The sequence below is a fragment of the Pyrus communis genome, chromosome 7, assembly GCF_963583255.1.
Source record: "Pyrus communis chromosome 7, drPyrComm1.1, whole genome shotgun sequence".
Lineage (NCBI taxonomy): Eukaryota > Viridiplantae > Streptophyta > Magnoliopsida > Rosales > Rosaceae > Pyrus > Pyrus communis.
The window spans coordinates 23,586,131-23,611,158 of NC_084809.1; the positions used below are offsets into that span (position 1 = coordinate 23,586,131).

Consider the following 25,028-nt stretch of genomic DNA (forward strand, 5'->3'; position numbering starts at 1 on the left):
ACAGTAAGGTTTTTGTCATATCAAATTTGTTGGAACCAATTTTGCGCACATCTGTGGATGGCGATGATAACTGATCAAAACTTCATATGAACACAAATGAGAAGTGAATGAGGTTGATTGGGGGGTGTGACTGAATTCGTAATGGACTACCAACATATCTCCAAGAAGGATAATCAAATCACAGATGTAGCTCTAGAGAAGGAGTGGTGTGAAGTGGGCTACGTCGAGAACCATCCTAAACTAGTAAGTCTATGATGAGGCGTGTAGGAGAGATGAATCTCTATGAAATATGTCTAATATGTAGATGGCGGCGTTTAGAAGATATGGGTGATGTCTCATAGAGCGTAAGTATGTTGATGTATCAGATGATTAAAGAGATCCCTTGGTAGATGCTCAAGCTAGGGCATTTGTATTAGAGAAAGTAATTCTTAATGATTGACAGAGTATCTGGGAAAGAATCTAGGATAAATGATTAAGGGTTGGTTTGGTATTGCTGTATTTTAAAAAAAAACTACTTTTGTTGTACTGTGAGAATAAGCAGCTATGAAATAAAGCAGCAGAGTGTTGGTAAACATTTTTGTAAAAGTGCTTTTGAAAAAAAATAAATAGTATTATAGTGTTTGATAAACTTTTATGTAAAATAGATGTGAAAAAAAAAACTGATTTTTCAAAGCTGGGTTTTGCAGCTTTGAGTTTTTGGCTTTTTTTTCACCCAAAACTGTGAAGAAAAGCTAAAACTGAATGTTTACCAAACATAAAAAAGCTCCCAACTTTTTTTGATAGCCACTTTTTTCAATATCACATCAGTACCAAACTAGGGCTAAGTCCTCCTAATATTATTGCTACGTTGCCTAATCTCTAGATATCATAACTTGATATGAATTAGGGTCTCCTTCTAAGGAGACAAGTAATATCCATATGGGCCTAAGTCTAGATTGACTGACTAAGAATGTCTGACCACGCTTGGTCTTCTGACTAGTCACATTGTCAGAGTAGCCCGACTACTTTGATCTGGCTAGCTTGCTCCGATATGACCAACTTATTTCGATTTTGGCTAAGCTCATGAGAGTATCTTACTTCGATATGACTAAACTTCTTGTTTTGATTCAAATCGTCTGATCGTCTAAGTGCCATGTGTTGTGGGAATTCCAGTCATTTTCACCACTCAAGGTGCCAAATGTTAGGGGCCCAAAAATGTTGGTCCCACAAAATCCAACATCTATCCTAAGATTTTGATGGATTTCATTTTTTCACTTTTGATAATATACTCGCCACCCACTCTAAAACAATGACTATACTTCCACCACCATGTCACCACCGACTACCTTACCATGACCATCCCTCCACCCCCACATCCACCTTTACCCCCACACCACGCCGCCAACTACCACATTACCATGAAAATCATGACATCACCATCACCCCCAACATCTTCTCACTATTAGCATCACCATACCGCAACCTCTCACGACTAACTTTTTGTTGTTGTCATTGGCACTACCATGACCACCATCGACACCACATTCATCATGACCGACGCCACCTGTACCACCCCATCACTACCGCCCCATGCCTACTCCACCACCCCAACACCACATCGCCACCAATATTTCCGCCCTTATTATAATCATTATCACCACCAAAGACACCACCTTTACTACCACAATATAACCAAAAATCACATGCGACACTTCCTCCATCTCATACGACCACTTTGTCATAGTCACAATCACTATTTCAAATAATGAAAATTTAAAAATAACAATGCTTATAAATTGATCATTAAAAAGTCTACAACAATCCACATAATTGTATTAAAATTCATGATAAATTCTCACAAACTTCATCAAAATCTATATAGAATTCAATCAAAATCCCCATGAATTCTATAGAAGTTAAGTAAACTCACTCAAAATCAATGTATAGCTCTTCAAAAATTCTTCAAGCTCTATATAATAAATAGTGAAGTTTATTGGTCTTTAACTATCACATGATGACTTAGTGGTTAATGACGAATTTTAGGCCTGTATTTCACACGGACATCCTAGGTTCGATTCTTGGTGTTGGTGAATCACATGATGGTGGCCATAGGAAGATTGAGTCTTCTTGGCCCTCGGAATGATGGACTGTCGTGTTGAAGCCACCACCTGGTCTCCTTTTTAATATATATATATATATATATATACATACATATATATATATATATACATACATATATATATATATATATATATATATATATATATATAGTTTATTGGTGTTTATTGCCTAGGGGTGTGCTATCCACACACCCCATTTTACTTCTCACACACCTTTTGTTAATTTCTGTCTATTGATCTTTTTCAATTCATCCAATCCGACGACCGAAAATTAGCCACCACGTGGTCTCCTTTTTAATATATATATATATATATATATATATATGGTTTATTGGTGTTTATTGCTTAGGGGTGTGCTATTCACATACCCCATTTTACTTCTCACACATCTTTTGTTAATTTCTGTCTATTGATCTTTTTCAATTCATCTAATCCGACGGCCGAAAATTAAAAAAGTGTGTAAGAAATAAAGAAAAGTATGTGAATATCACATCCGTATTGCCTATTCGTGAAAGTGGGAATAATTAAGGTAGCAAAATTGTAACAAAATATTGTTTGTTGGTTTGTATGTTGTTTGGGAGAGAAATTAACGAAAACAAAACGCGTTAAGTGAGTCAGTCAGCAGAAAATGAGATTGACCGAAATAATGGATGGGGATCATCACTACCACCAAATGTAGAAACAGTCCTCGCACCATGTGACGAGATTTCCTCCCTCCCTCTTCTCCCACCCCCCGTACCATTTTAAACCCTATACTCCTCCTTCTCTCTCTCTCTCTCTCTCTCTCTCTAAGATTCGCCTTCTTCTCTCTCTAGATTTTCATCCATCTAGATCGCTTTCAGGTACGAATTCTCGAGTGTTTTTTTTTTTTTTTTTTTTTTTTTGAATTTTTAATTCTTTCTCTTAAAATTTGAATTGCATTTCTAGCTTCCGCGACTTTTATTGCTTCTCATTCCCTAAATTTTAATGATGAATGTTGATCAAATTACAACTGCATTTGTTACAGATATGAAAAGAAATGTATAATTAAGTAATGTTTGGTTAAGGAATTGTATCTCTCAATCAATATCCCATTTTTTGGTTGAAGAATTTTCAGCTAATTTCGCGTTTCTTTGATTTGTCAATGTTTTTATCATCTTGAATCATAATTCTTCAGTTAATATTATATATATTTAGGTCGAAATTCAGAAGATTAATTGAGGTGAATGTTAAATAATAAAGTTTGATTATTACTGTCAGCATTTTTGTTGAACTTTTTGAGGAAATTGAGGTGAATGTTAAATGTGTAGTTTTAGCTGATCGAGGTGTCTTACAAAGAACCATGGACCTACTTGGAACTGATATTGAACCCTTAGTGCAATAATCCTCCTTATTACAATAAGAGTTCAAAATGTGGTATGTAAATGTTTAGACGATTGCTGCGTATGAATTTGGGAGATCATAGCATACTTGTTTGTGCCAATGAATTAGTCCACAACCTTTCCGATTCACTGTTGTTTTATATTCTAACTAATTGGATTGTCGCTGTACCTGAGTTTTAACCTTGGTGTATATTTGTTACAGTTGAAATTATATTAAACGAGTATTTTCTCTTGTTTAATTGTGGTTGCAACTTGTGGGCTTATAGTATATTCATTGCGTGTAAACTCATTGGGCGTTGGCTGATGACTTGAAAGTAACTAGTATGCTCTTGCAGTTTGTATTTCAGGGTGGTGTGACGACGTTATTTTTGGGGATGGAGGACGGCAAAGAGCAACGGGTGGATGAGGGGTCTGAAAATTCTTCCCCACAGGAGGTTGTGTTCCATACGTTATTGTTAAGAACCTTATTTACTTCTGTAGAAATGTGTAGGGAAAAATTATTTGAATCAAATTCTTTGTACTGCTATAGAGGATTGACCCAAGTTTTTATTTCTCTCTGTTAGGAGGAAGTTTTAAAGAAAAAGTATGGTGGAATCATTCCAAAAAAACCACCACTAATTTCGAAGGTGATATTTGAATTTGATATTTGTCACGTCTTGTTCGAATTATATGCTAGTTTGTACCGTGTTTCATCTATGAATGCTTATTGATCTCAGGACCATGAACGTGCTTATTTTGATTCTGCTGATTGGGCACTTGGAAAGGTAGTCCTCTTAACACTGAATATTACCCTGTTACAGTATTTGCAACAAATAATTATTTCAGAGTATCAAAATAATTATTATGTTAGTTATTTCATATCATTTGATGCTTTTTGGATAACAGCAAGGGGTTGAGAAGCCAAAGGGACCACTTGAAGCCCTTCGGCCAAAACTACAGGTATTTGCCATTTTCTAAAGTGGTTGTGTCACCTTTTCTTTCTGATGTGGCTGTCTTAAATGTTTTCAATTAATACTTTCTGTTAGATGAGAGTTTTTGGCCACGTTGAATGTTGAGAACTCCGCATTTAAAAAAGTTACTTGCTGTGATGTCAACTAGTGGGAAAGGGCTTTGTTGTTGTTGTTGTCGTTGTTTGTGATGTCAACTAGTTGAGTTCTGTTTGCTGATTATGGTGCTAAAAAGCAGTTGAAATTACTTGAGTATATTATTGGTAGTTTGGTTGAAAGACAATGTTGCTCCGAAGTCTTGACCAGGCCACAATATCAGGCTTTTAGATGAGATGGCAAACTTGTACGGGTTCACGACAAGACAATGATGTTCAAAAAATTCATGACATATTGTTTGAAATGTGATGTAACAGAAGAATTTCATTCTCTTTGAGAAGTATTGGATATAAATAGCACATATGCCAAGTATTTGCATCTTAAGTATAATCTTGCCGGAGTAAAGGATGCTAAAGTTGGAACGAATCCTTAATGGATAAATAGAAAAAAAAAAAAAATCAAGGAGCTAAACAGGAAAAATTTACCTTCTGTTTTTGGTACATCAATATTCATATTTTTCAATTCATGTTAATCTGCTCTCTTCCCCTCCCCTCCTTCCATGCATTAGAGGTTTCAAGGAATAAAAACAAGATAATTTACACTTTCCATTGTTCTCCTTGGTTATTTTATCGCTGCTTTAATACTCTTTTTTTTTTTCATGCTTCAGCCCACACAGCAGCAAACACGATACAGAAAGTCTCCTTGTGCTCCAGCAGATGGTGAAGGTATTGCTAATCATTAGAACTCTGTAAAGCCATTTCTGCAAATTAATTATTCTTTCCATATTTTCTCCCTAACATTTAAGAAAATAAAAAGAACAGAAAAGCCATTTATCTTGTTGTACTACTTTACGTAGATCGAGGAAGTGCCGCTTCTGAGGATACAGCTGCCACTGAATGAAGGAGCTTTTGGTGTTTTGATCTTGTGAGAACCTCAGACTGTTATTGTGTTACCTACATTGATGGGTAATATTCTGTCCTGACAACAAACTTGGTGAACATGCATTGCACCCAACATTACTGCAGTTGAAACTAAGCCGTAACTTCTGGTGTTCCAAGTTTTGATGTGGGACGTTATTTTCTTATTAACAATGATAGAGCAACTTACGAAATTCAAAAACCTAAACAAATTATTCACTTTTTCAGCATCTTCTTTCTGCTCTACATGCAATTCTTGGGTGTCACCGGTTTTGTACAACCATGTCGTTCTCTCTCATCACACATATGGTTGTATACCATAATGACTAAGGCAGATTTCCTCGTTTTCTGCATTTTTTGTTATGAAGTAATTTCTACACCTCGTTTACCCTCATGCACTCCCTTTTTTCTCGCTTTAGTATCGACTTGAGTCAATCAAAGCAGAATCAACGGACATAAACAAACTGAAGAGTGCAAGAGGACAAAAGGGGAGCGAAAATCACTTCTGTTTCTGTTTCTTTTTTCTTGTTTTCACTAACTAGGCAGTTTCATAGTTGTCAACAAATAGGGATAGGGGCAGCCCCTTAATGTAATCTTGGGAAGTTAGCCGTTTTAGAAAGAAAACAAATTTGTGTTGCTGATATTGACATGAATGACAGAGGCTATATTGGTTAGGAGTACATTACGAAAACTAATACGGTTATGATTAGCAAGAGTGCTTGCTTGCGCAGTGCTGCGAGTTTTACATATATTCGATAGGCAAGACCATTTTGCATACATGTGAAAATCTACTTACAGCCTATTTACATTAAGAACCATGGCATAGAATAATTTGTCCTCTTATAGAAATCATGACATAGTTTGTAATGAATTGGTGATAAGCTCTCTTATGTTGTTAGTTGTTTTTGTATGTATAGTGAAAGTGAGGACTTGAAGCATGACCAAATTAACACTTCTTTTTACAATCATAAATTTCCTTGGTGACCACATTCAGGCTTCATGACATACCATGCCCAGAGTGTCCACTTGGACATTGGAGTTGTGTTGGCCGATACTTAGAAGGTGACCAAGTCATAAAGTGACGGTGATGTGGAAAGTGCTATTAATTTAAAACTTAAAGCAACTAATCCTAAAGTGCGCATGTGAGCGGGTTGAACCCTTAAATTGCAGTATTAAAGTACATAATGATTATACCGGAAGGGGAAACCTCATACATATGAGTGATTGTTAGAAATCCTCGTCACACAAGCATTGCTACTAAGTCCTTGTGGGGAGAAAAACAAAAGTGTGCCTATAAAAATAAAGTTTTGTAAAACGTTTTCAAAAAGTGTAACTCTTCGCATATATCTGTACCGTTGTATTGATCTCTACAAGAGATAGATTGCCTTCATAGTTGAGCAACTTGACATGAACCCGAATTGATTGCCTAGGACCTGTGTCTCTTGCCTCAGTCTATGCTCAATTACTCTCTCAAAGCTTCATTCTATGACTAGTAACTTAATACCCCTATAATTCATGCAATTTTGCACATCGCCATCTCCCTATTCTTGTATATATGTACCAAAGTGCTTTTTTGCCACTCATTTGTCAACTTCTACTTTTTCAAAATCTTACTGAAAAAGTTTGTGAGCTATGTTATACCTATCTCTTCAAAGACCTTCTATACTTTGGTCGGTATGTCATCAGACCCACTCCTTTCCTATGCTTCAAGTTTTTCAAAGCTACAACCACTTCCTTTTTCTTGATTCGACAGTAGAAAGAGCAATTTTCATACTCTTCCTAGTTACTCAACTCACCCAAGGAAGTACTCCAATCATGTCCTTTATTGCAAAGGTTATGAAAATAAGTTATCCATCTGTTTTTTATTGCGTTATTCGTAGCTAGAACATTTTCATTCTCGTCCTTGATGTACCTTGGTTTAAGTCTCTTGTCTTCCTTTCCCTTGCTCTAGCCAGTTTATAGATATTAAACTCTTCTTCTTTGGTATCTAATCGCTTACACAATATCTTCAAAAGCCGCTAGCTTTGATTCTCTCATGGTTCTCTTCGTCTCCTTCTTCGCCATTTTATATGTCTCACAATTTTCATCAGTTCTATCATGTATAAGGCTTTACAACATTCATCCTTAGCTTTAACCTTTTCATGTACCTCCTCCTTCCACGACCAAGATTCCTTGTTAAAAAGAAATCTATTTGTGTTTTTGATGACCCACTCTTGTAGGGGATAACATGATCTTCTCTAAGAAGGTATGGGCGAAAAAGAGATCGTATGCCATTGCAAAATCCAAAATGGCTTCTCCCTCCTCGTTTCTCTCTCAAAACCATGGGCACCATGGGAACCTCTAATTTTGCTCATAATCTTCCCAAAATTTGTTCTTAGGCTCCTATCCAACCCACTGTACGTACACTAATCAGATTGACAAATTCTTGTCCTGTCACAATCTTGATTGCTATAATTTATCCTCAATCATCTTAATATCTACCACATCTTTTGTTAGAGTTATCCACGGTGGTGCCAACATCATTTCTCGGTATATTTGTCCTAAATACAAAAGCTTAAAACTTGAGTTTTTGAGATCCTTTGCCCTTAAGCTAAAATCATGTATTGTAAATCTTCCATATATAGTGAAATTGAAACAAAAAAACCATCTCTGTGGACGTAGCCAAATTGATGAACCACTTAAATCTTGTGTGTATGCATTCACATTTTGAGATAGTTGTCAAGTAAAGCACTCATACTCAACGATCAAAGCTTCATCAGTACACCCAAAACCAGATCAAAATGAAGTAATGATATGAAATCCCATTAATATACAACTAGAAACAACTAGAGTTTTATACCCCAAATGATCAAGGCATCCAACATAGTCTGTCTCGATCACCTCACTAGTCTCGGAAACGCCACCACCAAGAAGCAACAACAACTGCTACGCTTGGCGAGTCACACTCACCAATGGGAGCTATGGCGAACGACGACGATGTTGGGGTTAAGACTCGTGCAACTGAGCAAGCTATATTCCAACATAATTGCTCTACGAAATCTCAAATGGGGTTATGCATCAATATCACCTAGAGAGAGATGAAGTAAAATGGTAAAGTAATATTTCTCAATTATATTGTTGTGTGTTATCAATATTTTGTTATTGATAATATAGTATAATTTTGGCTACTAACCATTTTGATTAGTATTGCAGATTCTATATAGAGCATATAATTATTGATACATGGTATATACATGAGCATTCATGCGAAGTAAGAAAAAGAGTTGTGTTGCGTCATGTGCTCACTTGTGTAAAGTGTTTGAGTTGTGAGGATATTCAAGGATTGAAGTTTTCCTTAAATGAAAAAATTATTACATTCTAACTATTATTTAATTGGTAGTTTTTGTTGTGAATTAATTTGTGCACTATTGTTATTTTGCTGCGTATTCGATAAATTTTATGTAAGATTTTGTTATATGATGTATGGTGTAATCGTTACAAATTATTTATTTTCCACCATTTCTTTGTTGTAGAATTTATTTCTACAGCTAAGATACGGCTCACATCCTAACTCGTGAATGATCCTTATTTACGGATCGAGGTGTGACAAATGGTATCAGAGCCTAGGGATTAGATATCTAGGATAAAATGTTTGTCAATAGACTCTAATTTTACATTCTGTGTAATGATTTCGAAAGTATTACGTTTGATTTTTATAGAGTAAGTTGGGATGGGACTTATGCCTAGATGGGTAGTTTCTTGTGAGCTAGACTTCGCTTTTGGACTCATATTATTGCACTGCAAAGATAAGGAAAGGGTGATCCATTTCTTTTGGAATTTGAGTTTTGTTTCACAAAAACTTGAAGTGTTTTAACGGTGTCTCTTGATTTAAGTATGCTTATTTGTTTGATGATTTTATACATATAATAACTATTGCAATTTATTCGGACTATGTAATATTTGTTAGTAAGTTCATATACAATTTTGATGCTGAAACAAATTTGGATGTAATTCATTCATACTCACAAAGGAAAAAGGACGAAAATGGTCAATGCGAAGTGAAATTCTCATTCCTACACGAATTGGTAATGTCGATAATAATTCTCATTCCTAAACAATTACAGGTTGTGTGATGAGCTAGTTATATCTCATTCCTACATAGTTTTGGACAATGTGATGAGATAAAATTTTAAATGGTGTCTGATGAGAATATAAGAATCCAATTAATAAGGTGATTGGTGAGTTATATTTCTGATTTACTTAACCATCAATGTTTCTATATTGATTTCATTATTATGTGATTTTCAGTTAAAGACTAATTTTGTTTTCCTATCATGTTCAATTAGAGGTGTTATGCTAGAGTTGGAAGGCCTAAATTGGAGAAGTGCAATCCACTTTATATGGAAGGGTAGTCTCCATGCAACCACTCGAACTAAACACTTCATTAATGTTTTACAACTATTATTATAATATTTGATATATATTTTTCTCTGTCTTTTTAGATTTATTTACCTTACTCATACAACGGTTAAGGTCTTATAAATTTCAAGGATGAAATTTATTTTAAGGATTCGCATTGGGGTGGTGTGGGGGGTTGAACGGGAGGTGGGGGTGGGCTGGGATGGGATGGGATGGGTGTGGGATGGGATGAGGTTGCGGGGAGGGATGGGTTTCAGGCTCCTTTTTTTTTTATTTTTATTTTATTATATAAATAATAATAACAATAATAATTTTAATATTTTAAAATTTTTATTAAATGTTTAGCCACGTGGCACAAATATGGCAGCCACATCAGCACAAATGGGGACCACATATTTGCCATGTCATCACTTAACGGTTAACTTAACAGATTTTCTAACAGATGTATGAAATTGAAATAAAATAATAAGTAAATGTATGAAATTGAAATGTTTTAAAGATGTTGTAAGGAATTGAAATTGACCCCAAACCTGAGGGGGTAAAATGTTATTACCCTTGAAAAAAAAAGGTTATTTATGTGACAACCCGTCCTGGATTATTCGTACCGTAGGTGTGAAATGACGTTTTTGCCCCTAGTGGTTATGTTTCGTTGTGTGGTTGTTTTGGGGTTATGGTTGGTTGCATCTGGACCACACATACACACCTACACTCTCATCCTCATCTTCTGCCTTGTCCCGTGTCTCTTTCTCTTCTACGTTTTTCGTACGGACAAGAACCAAGGCACTCAAAAACGTTACGGATTAAAGTAGAGAACTATACCTTTGTGTTCGTGAGGTTCTTACGAGTTCAACCATACCCATTCAGGTAGGAAATCCTTCAATTTCACATCGAACCAGGGAACCCCGATTTTGGTCACTGTTCATGCCTACGTGAAATGTTGTTTTTTTCAGGGAATTTGAAGCTTGTAGGAAGCTTAGTAAGGTCCTTAGGAAGCTTGGGGTGGTTCCTTGGAAGGTTTTGGATGTCGGGATCGTGAGTTACAGGTTTAGCCGGAATATCATGGGTTTTTCCGACGAGATTCCATTGGTTTTAGGGCTCCAAAGTGGTAAGGTTTTGTTCTACTTGTTGTAAGCTTCATTTTGGTACCAATTTCGTGGGATTTGGTTGAGAAATGAAGAAGTTATGAAGTTTTGAAATTTTTCCCAGTTTCCGGCAACGTAGACGGCGACGGCTCTGGCGAGACTCACCAAAGAAGACAGGGGAATATTCCATTAAGTTAACGGAATTTTCTTAACGGCGGCAGGTTAGTTTTAACGGAATATGCTTACTGTTGGACGAAATATTGCCTAACGCCATTAGGGATTCCGTCAGCATGCCAGGCACGTGCCTGCGCGTGGGGGCGCGTGGGACGTCGAAAAATTATTTTAAAAATATGGGGATGTTCGTGAGGTTGAATAGATCACGTTGGTGTATTCATACACCCCATTTGAGCATTGTATGAGAAGTTATTACCTAGTTTTGGTTATGTGCTTTAAATTAACGTTTTTATAGTTGTTTCGCATATAAGTGAGACTTATCCCGAGGACGAGCGCAGTCACTCGAGCCAAGGGGGTTACGACCCTTCTACATACCAGTGAGTGGACTTTTGGTTTTCTGTATATACCTATATACTGTGGTTTTTCCCAGAAAATGAAATGAAATGTTTATATGTTTTAAATGCCAGGCATAGTGTTTGCCAATCTATTTATGCATTAGTAGTTGCATATATGTATGTTTGGTGCTGTGGACGCATAGGTAAGTGCCAGGTAAGTTATGATTATGAATTTTAATTAGTAGTTATGTGAGATGCGTAGAGAGCTCATAACCTGCACCTTCGGTGTTAGTGCTCCCGTCCAGAGTAGGGCACAGTCCTTCACGTGATATTCACCTCCCGCACCACATGCTCATCTTGGATCCAAGTTAGGTGCACAGTCCTGTTGTACAGACCACTATAGATGGTTCCGACTCGTAGGTGACCCGCAATTATTCACCCAGTCTTCACGTGATCGTAGCCCTTGAGCGTATTCATTTACACCCAGTCCTATCGTACAGACCATTTTAGGTGGTTCCGACACGTGTGCAGGTATAGTTAGTGAGTTGGAGATTTGAGCTTTAGATTCAGCCATACAGGTCACGTTAGGTAACTCCAGCTGATATGTTACTTGCATTGATTGGCATTACTTGGTCTACTTACATTTTATGTGGAGGCATTCGACATGGAATATTTTATGAGCATGTTTTTTATATATGTGTATATTCTATTTTTCTGGGAAACTATACAGGTTTTACGACGAGGGGTTAGAACCTTTGATAATGAAATGATTTTGAAAAGCTTTGTTTTTGCCCACTCACACTTTCTGTTTTGCGCCCCTCCAGGTTTTAGTTTGGATTGCTCTTTTGGTGGCTCTTGAGGGATTCACGGCATATCTGACAGATTCTCACCACTATAGGACCCCCTCTGGGTGTATTTTAGTTGGTGTTTGTTCCTCCGGACTGCACTAGGTTTTCTGTGCTCTGAATATTATTTTTCACATGTACGCTTGCACACGTATGTTAATTACTTTGCGTGTAGTTTGGTTTTTATTTGTTCGTACTTTTATTATTATTCTTAGCTTCTGCACTGTGCACATGGTTACGTCACTCTCACATGACAGCCAGCACGCCCTGATTTCGGTCGGGGTGTGTCAGTTTGGTATTAGAGCATAGGTTTGGCAGTCCTGCATATTTTGTGAGTGTTTTAATTGTTTTGGTGTCTTCTATCAGAACTATGCCGCATCGTATGGAACCACATCGCTCTGATGAACCTAGTTTCCCTGATGTAGCTCAATTGAGGGAAGCTATCGTTACCGCTATTCAGTCGGCGCTTTGCCCTTCCCAGAGGACTCATCTGGAGACTATGTACAATCTGAAGCTAGATAAGTTCGAGGGCCACGAGGGTTTTGAGGGAGCTGAGTGGTGGCTAGAACATATTGAAAAGACCTTCCGAGTGTTGCATAATCAGGGCAATCTCCCTATTGAGAAGTGGGTTGAGACGACATCTTGGTTCTTAGGTAAGGAATCGGCATCCTGGTGGGAGCAGGAGGTTCGTCGTTTGACCCCAGAGGAAAGGACTGACTGAGAGGTGTTTAGGGAGTTGTTTCAGAAAAGTTTGTGCCTCCTGACTACATAGATCGCAAAAAGCAGGAATTTACCGAGTTGATGCAAGGGAAGTTGACGGCAAACGAGTATTATCGGAGGTTTACTGATTTATCCTGTTATTATCCGGAGGTTGCTGCCAATCCGAGTGAGATGCTTCGTCGTTTCCGTTTGGGTACTAAGAAGAAGTGGTGTTCTATGGCGACCACTACCCCTTGCGACTCTTACCAGGAGTTCTATGAGATTCTGTTGAGGATTGAGGATTCCGAGAACATGCCCAGCGAAAGTGAGGAGGAAGAAAAAGATAGCAACCAGAGGAAAGACAACAAGGGCAAAGGTCAAGCATCTCTTGGACCTCGTAAGACCTAGAGTTATTAAGCAAGGTAGGACTAGTTCCAGTTCTTCTAGCGGTGGTTTTAGTGCCACTGGTCAGGGTCATGGTGGTAGATTTGCTGGGGGTATTGGAGGCCAGAGGCAGGGTGATACTAGTAGAGGAAGCGCTTCAGTTTGCCGCAGGTGTAATAATCGGCATTTTGGAGAGTGCAAGAGAGGCAGCAGTGGTTGTTTCACTTGTGGGAAGATGGGACATCGAGCTGCAAATTGTCCCCATAGTCAGCAGAGGCCCTAACAGTTTTTCTTGCCACCACCTGCGCCGATCTAGCAGGTCCCTGACCCTGGTAGTTATGGTCAGATGGGTCGTGGTAGTGCCTATTATTATCAGGGTGATGCCGTTCTTTATGCGCCAGGATAATATCCGTATCCCCAGGATCTGTATTTGCAGAGTGGGTATCCCCAGTATTCTGGTGGCTATATACCGTATCATCTAGTTCCAGCAGGTGGATCTCAGTGGTACCAGGGAGGACAACTTTAGTAGGGGGAGATTGCTGCTAGTAGTGCGGGATCTTCAAGACAGTCCGGTTAGCCTAGTTAGGGGCGTAGTGTACAGAGTCGTAGTGGTCAGACTAGTAGATGTCATGGTGGACGGCAGCAGACCCAGGGGCATATCCACAATATCTCTCTGCAGGATGCTCAGAATAATCTAGACTTGATCATGGGTAAGTTAAATATCCTTGGTTATTTTGCTAGAGTATTGATTGACTGTGGTGCTACACATTCTATTATTTCTCATACATTTGCTCAAGTGACGCATCCTCACCCTACACCTCTAGGGTATGATTTAGAGTTTGCTATGCCTAGAGGGGAGAGATGTATTGTTGATCATGTGTACCCAGGATGTCCAGCAATGGTGGAAGATGTTGTTATGCCAGCTGACCTTATCTCGTTAGATATTGTTGATTTTGATGTGATTTTGGGCATGGATTGGTTGCATTTCAATCGTGCCAATATTGATTGTTACGGGAAAATAGTTACCTTCCATTGTCCTGGATTACCTACGGTTACTTTTGTGGGTGAGCAGAGTGGGGTGAGACATGGCGTTATTTCTGCTGTGCGAGCAAAAAAGGTTGTTATCAAAGGGTTGCCAAGGATACTTAGCTCATGTGGTGTTGAACGATGTTGCTCCTAGTAGTGTGGAGGATGTAAGGGTAGTTAGGCATTTTCCTGATGTTTTCCTTGATGATTTACTTGGTTTGCCGCCAGACCGAGACATGGAGTTCACCATTGATTTGCTTCCAGGTACTAATCCTATATCCTTGACTCCTTATTCTATGGCTTCTGTTAAGTTGAGGAAATTGAAAGTCCAGTTGCAGTAATTGGTGGATAAAGGTTTTATTCAGCCTAGTACTTCATCTTGGGGAGCTCCAGTGTTGTTTGTGAGGAAGAAAGACGGGACTTTGAGGCTATGCATTGATTACCGACAATTGAATCGGGTAACAATTAAAAACCGTTATCCATTGCCGCATATAGATGATTTGTTTGATCAGCTTCGAGGTGCTTGTGTATTTTCCAAGATTGATTTGAGGTTTGGTTATTATCAGTTGAAGATCAGTAAGGAGGATGTCCTTAAAATAGCTTTCAAGACTCGTTATCGTCATTCGATTTTATGGTAATGTTATTTGGATTGGAGAATGCACCAGCAGCTTTTATGGATTTGATGAACCGAGTATTCCAGCCATATTTGGATAGGTTTGTCATCGTCTTCATTGACGATATCCTGGTATACTCTAAGTCTAAATTTGAGCATGTTTGACATCTTACTTGGGTGTTGAAAAGGTTGAGGGAACACCAACTGTATGCTAAGTTTAGCAAGTGTCAATTTTGGTTAGATCACGTGGCATTTTTGGGACATGTCATATCTGCTCAAGGTATTTTGGTAGATTCTTAAAAGGTAGCAGCTGTGGAGAAGTGGGAGCAACCACAAACCGTCACTGAGGTGAGGAGTTTCCTTGGTTTAGCAGGGTATTACCGACGGTTTGTAAAGGATTTTTCCGTGATTGCTTTACCACTGACGAGGTTAACGAGGAAGGATGTTAAATTTGAGTGGGATGATAATTGTGAGCAGAGTTTTCAGCAGTTGAAGTATTGTCTCACTCACGCACCTGTTTTGGCACTTCCAGACGATAGTGGTAATTTCGAAGTTTATAGTGATGTTTCCTTAAATGGTCTGGGATGTGTGTTGATGTAGCATGGTAGGGGGATTACTTATGCTTCCCGATAATTAAAGCCTCATGAATTGAATTAACCTATGCATGGTTTGGAGTTAGCGGCTATTATCTTTGCGTTGAAGATGTGGAGACATTATCATTATGGTGAAAAATGCAAGATCTTTACGGATCATAAGAGTCTCCAATATCTTTTCATGCAGAGGGATCTTAACCTTCGTCAGCGAAGGTGGTTGGAACTGCTTAGTGATTATGATTGCACGATTGATTATCACCCTGGTCGTGCGAATGTGGTAGTTGATGCACTTAGCAGGAAATCTCAGGGCCGTATCAATGCGTTGTACGTTAGTCATGTTCCTCTTCTGGCAGACTTAAGGTCAACTGGAGGTGAGGTTAGACGTAGAAGATCAGGAGGTAGCCTTACTTGCTAATTTTCAAGTTAGGTCGATTTTAATTGATCGTGTACTTGAAGCCCAGATGATTGATGAAGAAACTCAGGAAATAATTCAAGCTAGGAATCAGGGGAAAAGGAAGGATCTCAGAGTTCGTGAATCAGATGACATGCTTATGCAGGAGAGTAGAATGTTTATGCCAAATAATTTGGATTTAAAGAAAGCAATTCTTGATGAAGCACATATCTCAGCTTATGCGATGCATCCATGAGCTACTAAAATGTATCATACCATTCAACCATTTTATTATTGGCCGGGTATGAAGAGAGAGATAGCTGAGTATGTGAGTAGGTGTGCCGTTTGCCAACAAGTTAAAGCTGAAAGAAAGAAGCCGTTTGGGTTGTTGCAGCCGCTTCCCGTTCCAGAGTGGAAATGGGAAAACATTACTATGGATTTTGTGTACAAGCTTCCGCGTACATATAATGGTTTTGACGGCAATTGGGTGATTGTTGATAGGCTTACTAAGTCAGCACATTTTATTCCAGTGAGGGAAAAGTATTCTTTGGGCCGATTAGCTGAATTGTTCATATCAAAGATTGTGAAGTACCATGGTGCTCCAGTGAGATTGTCTCGGATCGTGACCCAAGATTTACTTCTAAATTCTAGGTGGCTTTTCAAGAAGCTTTGGGTACGAGATTACTCTATAGTACGGCATATCATCCTCAGACAGATGGACAGTGAGAGATGACCATTCAGACGTTGGAGGATATGTTGAGATCTTCGGTGTTGCAGTTTGGCAATGCTTGGCACAAGCGGTTGGATTTAATGGAATTTGCCTACAACAACAGCTTTCATTCGAGTATCGGCATGTCACCATTTGAGGCACTGTATGGTAAATCTTGTTGTACACCCTTATGTTGGTCAGAGGTCGGAGAAAGAGTTTTGGTGGGTCCAAAAATTGTTGAGGAGACTACTCAAAATGTTTAGGTAATCAAGTCTAACCTGAAGGCGGTCCATGATCGACAAAAGAGCTTAGCAGACAGACATGCTACTGACAGAGTGTATGAAGTTGGAGACTGGGTGTTTCTGAAGCTTTCACCGTGGAGAGGTGTTGTACGGTTTGGAAAGAAAGGTAAGTTAAGTCCCAGGTATATTGGACCGTATATGATCACTGAACGGGTTGGTGAAGTGGCTTACAGGCTTGAGTTGCCTTCTGAGCTGGCTAAAGTGCATAATGTTTTTCATGTGTCCATGCTTCTTCATTATGTTGCGGATCCATCACATGTGATACCTCCTCAACCATTGGAAATTAATCCAGATTTGACTTATGATGAGGAACCAGTAACGATTCTAGATTGGAAGGAAAAGGTTCTGAGGAACAAGACTGTGAATTTAATGAAAGTTTTATGGAGGAATCACTCAGCGGAGGAGGCTACTTGGGAGACTGAAGATCAGATGAGAGATTTGTATCCTCAGTTGTTCTTTGATCGCTAATGATTGGTGTGAGTGGTTGCTATGAATTTCGGGACAAAATTTTGTTAAGGTGGGTAGGTTGTGACAGCCCGTCCCGGATTATTCGTATCGTAGGTGTGAAATGATGTTTTTGCCCCTAGTGGTTATGTTTCATTGTGTGGTTGTTTTGGGGTTATGGTTGGTTGCATCTGGACCACACACACACACCCACATTCTCATCCTCATCTTTTGCCCTATCCCGTGTCTCTCTCTCTCTCTCTTTCTCTTCTACGTTTTTCGTTTGGACAAGAACCAAGGCACTAAAAAACGTTACGGATCGAAGTAGAGAACTATAGCTTTGTGTTCATGAGGTTCTTACGAGTTCAACCATACCCATTTCAGGTAGGAAATCCTTCAATTTCACGTCGAACCAGGGAACCCCGATTTTGGTCACTATTTATGCATACATGAAATGTTGTCTTTCAGGAAATTTGAAGCTTGTAGGAAGCTTAATGAGGTCCTTAGGAAGCTTGGGGTGGTTCGTTGGAAGGTTTTGGACATCGGGATCGTGAGTTGCAGGATTAGCCGGAATATCGTGGGTTTTTCGGCGAGATTCCGTTGGTTTTAGGGCTCCAAAGTGGTAAGGTTTTGTTTTACTTGTTGTAAGCTTCATTTTGGTACCAATTTTGTGGGATTTGGTTGAGAAATGAAGAAGTTATGAAGTTTTGAAAATTTTCCCAGTTTCCGGCAATGCAGATGGCGGCGGCTCCGGCGAGACTCACCGGAGAAGATAGGCGAATATTTCGTTAAGTTAACTGAATATTCTTAACGGCGTCAGGTTGCTTTTAATGGAATATGCTTACTGTTGGACGGAATATTCCTTAACGTCGTTAGGGATTCCGTCAGCATGCCAGGCACGTGCCTGCGCGTGAGACGTCAAAAAATTATTTTAAAAATATGGGGATGTTCGTGAGGTTGAGTAGATCACGTTGGTGTATTCATACACCCCATTTGAGCATTGTATGAGAAGTTATTACCTAACTTTGGTTATGTGCTTTAAATTAACGTTTTTATAGTTGTTTCGCATATAGGTGAGACCTATCCCGAGGACGAGCGCAGTCACTTGAGGTAAGGGGGTTACGACCTTTCTACATACCAGTGAGTGGGCTTTTGGTTTTTCGTATATACCTATATACTGTGGTTTTTCCCAGAAAATGAATTGAAATGTTTATATGTTTTAAATGCCATGCATAGTGTTTGCCAATCTATTTCTGCATAGTAGTTGCATACATGTATGTTTGGTACTACGGGCGTACATGTAAGTGCCAGGTAAGTTATGGTTATGAATTTTAATTAGTAGTTATGTGAGATGCATAGAGAGCTCATAACCTGCACCCCCGGTGTTAGTACTCCCGCCTAGAGTAGGGCACAGTCCTTCACATGATGTTCACCTCCCGCACCAGACGCTCATCTTGGATCCAAGTTAGGTGCACAATCCTGTCGTATAGACCACTATAGGTGGTTCCGACTCGTAGGTGACCCGCGATTATTCACCCAGTCTTCACGTGATCGTAGCCCTTGAGCGTATTCATTTACACCCAGTCATGTTGTACAGACCATTTTAGGTGGTTCTGACTCGTGTGCAGGTATAGTTAGTGAGTTGGAGATTTGAGCTCTTGATTCAGCCGTACAGGTCACGTTAGGTGACTCCGGCTGACCTGTTACTTGCATTGATTGGCATTACCTGGTCTACTTACATTTTATGTGGAGGCATTCGACATGGCATATTTTTTGAGCATGTTTTCTATATATGTGTATATTCTATTTTTCTGGGAAATTATACAGGTTTTACGGCGAGGGGTTAGAACTTTTGATAATGAAATGATTTTGAAAAGCTTTGTTTTTGTCCACTCACACTTTCTGTTTTGCGCCCCTCCAGGTTCTAGTTTGAATTGCTCTTTTGGTGGCTCTCGAGGGATTCACGACATATCTGACAGATTCTCAACAGTGTAGGACCCCCTCTGGGTGTATTTTAGTTGGTGTTTGTTCCTCCGGATTGCACTAGGTTTTCTGTGCTCTGAATATTATTTTTCACACGTACGCTTACACATGTATGTTAATTACTTTGTGTGTAGTTTGGCTTTTATTTGTTCGTACTTTTATTATTATTCTTAGTTTCCGCACTGTGCACATGGTTACATCACTTTCACGTGACGGCTAGCACGCCTTGATTTCGGCCGAGGTGTGTCAATTTATATGTGTGTGTATGTGCGTATGTAACTAGCTAGTATTATTTCAAAAACTAGCTAAGTGATGATTGTTATAAAATTATTTCAAAAACTAGCTAGTATTATTTCATGTCCGTATGTAACTAGAGATATTTTTAGTTTGAATTGTAGAAATGTGATTATATTTTTAGGAGTTAATAATTGGTGATGATTCCCAACACAACACCCCCCGCCCCCCCCCCCCCCCCCCCCCCCACCCCCGAAAAAAAATAAAATAAAATGGAGAGGTAGGATTCATATCCCTTATAATTTGGACGTGGCTTTTGAGTATTTGTCCACATGCATGGTAATGATTATAACATGATTAGATACTATTGCTTCCAATTACAAGAAGTCCACATGTAGCAAAAGATTTGAGATATGTCATTGAAGGCTTAATTGTGGATTCCATTTCTTCATCCATAAAAGTAGAGGTAGGAAAGAAACAGGGGGAAACAACACCACACCAGCAACAACAACATAACCAGCAAAAAGATCCATTCACCCCTTTAAGATTAAGTTTTACCTTTCTTGACATGTTGTTAAGGTCCTTAAGCCAAAATCATGTATTGTAAATCCTCCATATATAGTGAAATTGAAATACAAACACCATCTTAATGGATGTAGCCGAATTGGTGAACCACTTAAATTATGCATTCATATTTTGAGATCATTGCCATGCAAAACACTCCTACTTAACGATCAAAGTTTCATCAGTACACGCAAAGCCAGATCAAAATGAAGTAATGATATGAAATCCCATTAATAGACAACTGGAAACAACTAGAGTTTTATGCCCCAAATGATCAAGGTATTCAACAACGTCAGTCTCGATCACCTCACTGGTCTCGAAAACACCACCACCAAGCAGCAACAGCAACTGCTATGCTTGGCCAGTCACACTCACTGATGGTAGCCATGGCGAATGACGACGATGTTGGGGGTTAAGACTCATGCAACCGAGCAAGCTATATTTCAACAAAATTGCTTTATGAAACCCAAATGGAGTTATGGATCAATATCACCTAGAGAGAGATGAAGTAAAACGGTAAAGTAATATTTCTCAATTATATTGTTGTGTTATTAATACTTTGTTATTGATAATATAATATAATTTTGGCTACTAACTATTTTGATTAGTATTGCAGATTCTATATAGAGCATGTAGTTATTGATACATGATATATACATAAGCATTCATGCAAAGCAAGAAAAAGAGTTGTGTTGTGTCAAGTGCTCACTTGTGTAAAGTGTTTGAGTTGTAAGGATATTGAAGGGCTGGAGTTTGCCTGGAATATAAAATAATGAACCTTGTATATGTCAAGCGTTGGGGGAAGGGCTTGGATATGGAATTGGGCGTCCATGGAAGTACCTATATTAATAAAATGGAACTTGAGAATTTAATTCTGAAAATTGGGTTTAAGGTATGGACAGGAGTTAACTCATATTCTAAGAGCCAGGTGTTATAAGCATGGTATGGGACGTGCAGGCTTGGATGCCTTAGGTATGTGTTAGTGGGATTAGAAGGGAGTGAGTACATTCATCCATCTCATTTGCATGTATTTTCATTTGAAAGAATTATTACATTCTAACTATTGTTTAATTGGTAGTTTTTGTTGTGAATTAATTTGTGCACTATTATTATTCCGTTGCGTATTCAATAAATTTTATGTAAGATTTTGTTATATGATGTATGGTGTAATCGTTATAAATTATTTTATTTTCCACCATATCTTGGTTATAGAATTTATTTCTATAGTTAAAATATGGCTCACACCCTAGCTCGTTAATGGTCCTTATTTGCGGGTCGAGACGTGACACTTCTCCTCCTCCTTTAATCGTGCTTAAAATTAACATAGTAAGATAAACTTTCATAGGTGGAGTTTCTAGAAAAAGAGCAATGCATGAGAAAAAAGAACATCAAGAACTATTTAAAAGAAAATAAAATTGGAAGACAGCTCCACCAAGAGCTATAAAAAAACATAATTTATTTAAGCAAAAAATCCATAACAAATTAGAATGTTTAAAAAGTAATGTTTTAATAAAAATGAGAAGCAATAATTGTTTAGTTAAATCTGGAACATTAATTAGGGGCATTAAAAAGGGAAAATAAGAATTTCTGCACATTAAGTACATAAATGTATTTGAAAGTTGATTCCACAGACATGAATTGAGTGGAAAAGAGAAGTGGGGAAAGGCAAATGAGAAAGGTAATAATTGTCTTAAAAAAATCCACCAGTAGTTTAAAAACAGAATATTTTGAAAAAAAAAAAAAAAACATCCAGAACAATTAAGAAATGTTTAAAAAATAAAATTTTAATAAAAAAGGAAAGTAATAATTGTATGGGTATAATCTGAAACATTAATTAGGGCGTATTTGGAAAGAGAAGAATAAAATTCTTTAAACATTAAATCATAGAAGTAAGTGTAAGTTGATGCCATATGGCTTGAACTGAGTGAGTAAGGCAAGTAAGGAAAGGGAAATGAGGAATGTAGCTCGCATTTCTTATAAAAATTCACAGATATCCTAATGTATTCAATACGGATTTCATGTGAATTCATAAAAGTTCATATGTATTAAAAAAATCATTGGTTTTAAAGAATTTTGGTGGATTTCATAGGATGCTATAGTGTAAGTTAAGCCATGACAAATCTTGCCACATACTTTGATGGATTTTTATTTCTTTCTTTTTTCTCATTTTTTTTTTAAATTTACTATTATTAAGGAGAGGGGAATGGTTCAAAATTGTTACAATAATTTAGGAAAAGGGGAGTTTTGAACCTAGAATGCATGGGTGAAAACTCCACATTCTATCCACTATGATATTGGATCACATGATCCCATAACCACGAAAATTAATCATATCCATAACTACAAATTAATCATCAAAGATTATCCATAACCATGTCCATTTAGGTAACAGATTACACATCGGTTAACAATTATTTCCATCTTCGTTAATGCAAAACAATTATTCGTTCAATTGACACATTATATTTTAATAGATACTAATTCCTTCATTAAATATCCGCAATCAAATCATAAAAAACATAATAATATTTTCTAGAGGTGTTCATGATAAACCAAATATGATAGCAAATTAAGGTAAATTGGTCCTAGGAAAAAAGAAAAGGGATGACAAATGCAAATACAACAGCCACTAAGAGAGGAAGATGAAACAAAATTATCAAATAATTTCAATACTTGTGAATATCATATACAGATAAATTACACGTTTATGTTATGTTATGTTATATTATATCATTATTATTCTGGTGGATTCATCGATGAATACGGATCAGGTATGCCTATAATCATATCTGAAATTGTAAAAAAATAATATTAATGGTTTTTACCATATCCAAAAAATATACCCTAATATTCGTCCCCCACTCCCCCCAATTCAGGCGGTTATGCACGATTATCGGGATGAATTGCCATCCCTATCTACTGTCGACCAACACCTTACCGTGATTACCTCCACAATGACCAAATTTATCTCCAGTAATCTCCCCATTTATCCATCTTTATCTTCTTATCTTCAACTCCAATTCTCAACTCTAATCATCTAGTCACAACTGAATCCGAGTCTTCCACCTAACTGAACAATCAAGAAGTTCGTTCATACCTTCAATTACTTAACTAATATACACAAAGCCATGGTTTTCACATCTGAGTTTGAAAATGAGATTAGACATCTCGTGGAATGAAATATGGTGGATGAGAGATGGAAACTGATGGGAAGTATATGCGGAGCACTGGAACAAAATAAAAAACGAAGAAAACAAGGTTATTGACCGAACAAGTGAAAAATGGTTAATTCTAGTGCAACTATTAATGATGTGGCACAATTTTAACCCTTCAGATGCCTTCCATGGTCAAGATTAAAATCCATCAGAATTCGTCTAAATCAATTAAAATCTTCTATTGAAGTCTCATAAACTCTATTAAAATCCATAAATTTATATCTCAATTTAATACACCCCCTTTAATAAATAATAAATATATATATATTTTTTTGTAAGCTAATATCGTTTGTTAAAAAAAAAAAAAAATATAGTAGATATATTTCAGTCTAATAGGAAAGTTGATAATTACATACAAACAATTAATGTGTTTATTATATAGTACCATCAGTTACAATATTTTGGGATTACACAATAATTTGGGGTGTTCAGTTACAATAATATCTTATATAAGAAATATGTTATACTAAAGTTTCATTGCTAAGAAAATAAGAATGGCTCCAATCATTAGAAGTGTGTTGATTCTAATACTGTTTGTAATATTACCAGTAAGCATCTGTATTAGTTTCGCAGACCGTGTACTTGTCGAGATCATCAATGGCGTCATGGTGGATCTGAATGCTCACTGCAAATCTAAAGACGATGATCTTGGTCTTCAAAAGCTCCGCGGTGATAGCCCTATTGGCATTTTTCGTTTCAGCTTTGTTCCAAATATATGGGGGACGACACTATATCACTGCAGCTTTGCCTGGAAGCAAGAATCTCACCATTTTGACATATTTGTTTCGAAAAGAGATGAAGGAAAATGTCGTAGTTGCTCATGGGTTATACTTGCTGACAAGCCATGCAGGTTCAATGATACGTCTCATCAATTCGACATTTGCTATCCATGGAAAGACCCTGTTTCCGTTCACAATTATATTCATATCTAGAAGTTATTCTTAGCTGAAATGAAAAATCGTATACATAATTAAATTTATAAAATCAGTGAAGATTTTCATTTCAATATTGAGTTTTTTTTTTTTTCTTGAACAAATGATATTATCTACACTATGTTGGATATAAGTCAACAATCTGTGATAAAATTATATATGCTAATAAATAATAAATGCGAATAGGAAATTAATAGAGTATGAATAACGAAATAATATTGAATAGAAATATAGAAGATCGAGGCTTGCGTACCGCAATGTTCTTGAAACAGAAATTTCGTCCTTACTCAGTGCTTGTAGTTCTACGGACGTCTGCTTCACCAGGATTCAATGATCAAGTCAGAATTCCAGCACCGGAAAAATTGGATTTTGTTTCGTATTTGTTAGTTTCCATAATGAATTTGTTGGAGAAGGTGTTTGAGGAAATTTCAAGTTTGAAGACTTTTGGATTTTTTGAGTCTAGGTGGAGATCTATTCTTTGAATAGTTTTGGTGATCACTTTTGTGTTTGTATTTTTGGTATAACAGTTTGAAGTTTGTTTTTTGGAAGTTCACTAATTTCTCGCTTAGGTGGAGATTGTTGGGTTTTGCGTCTCGAAATTAGGTATTTGTTAGGGATTTCATTTTGGTGTCCTATTTGGGTTTGGATTTTGACTTCTTAGATGGTTTCCTTGCTTGATGGAGAG

The 25,028-nt window shown here is 37.6% G+C and overlaps 2 protein-coding genes across 2 annotated transcripts; both read left to right on the forward strand.

Moving 5' to 3' along the window:
* Positions 1-2,797: 2,797 nt before the first annotated feature.
* On the forward strand, positions 2,798-5,647 carry LOC137740896 (uncharacterized). Its single transcript, XM_068480700.1, has 7 exons — positions 2,798-2,941; positions 3,796-3,894; positions 4,024-4,086; positions 4,177-4,224; positions 4,346-4,399; positions 5,171-5,228; positions 5,360-5,647. Exons 2-7 carry the CDS (start codon positions 3,835-3,837, stop codon positions 5,401-5,403), a joined length of 327 nt encoding a protein of 108 aa, XP_068336801.1. The 5' UTR covers positions 2,798-2,941; positions 3,796-3,834; the 3' UTR covers positions 5,404-5,647.
* An 18,258-nt stretch (positions 5,648-23,905) lies between these two features.
* LOC137740695 (S-protein homolog 2-like) lies at positions 23,906-24,343 on the forward strand. Its single transcript, XM_068480525.1, has one exon. The coding sequence runs from the start codon at positions 23,906-23,908 to the stop codon at positions 24,341-24,343; it is 438 nt and encodes a 145-aa protein (XP_068336626.1).
* Positions 24,344-25,028: the final 685 nt, after the last annotated feature.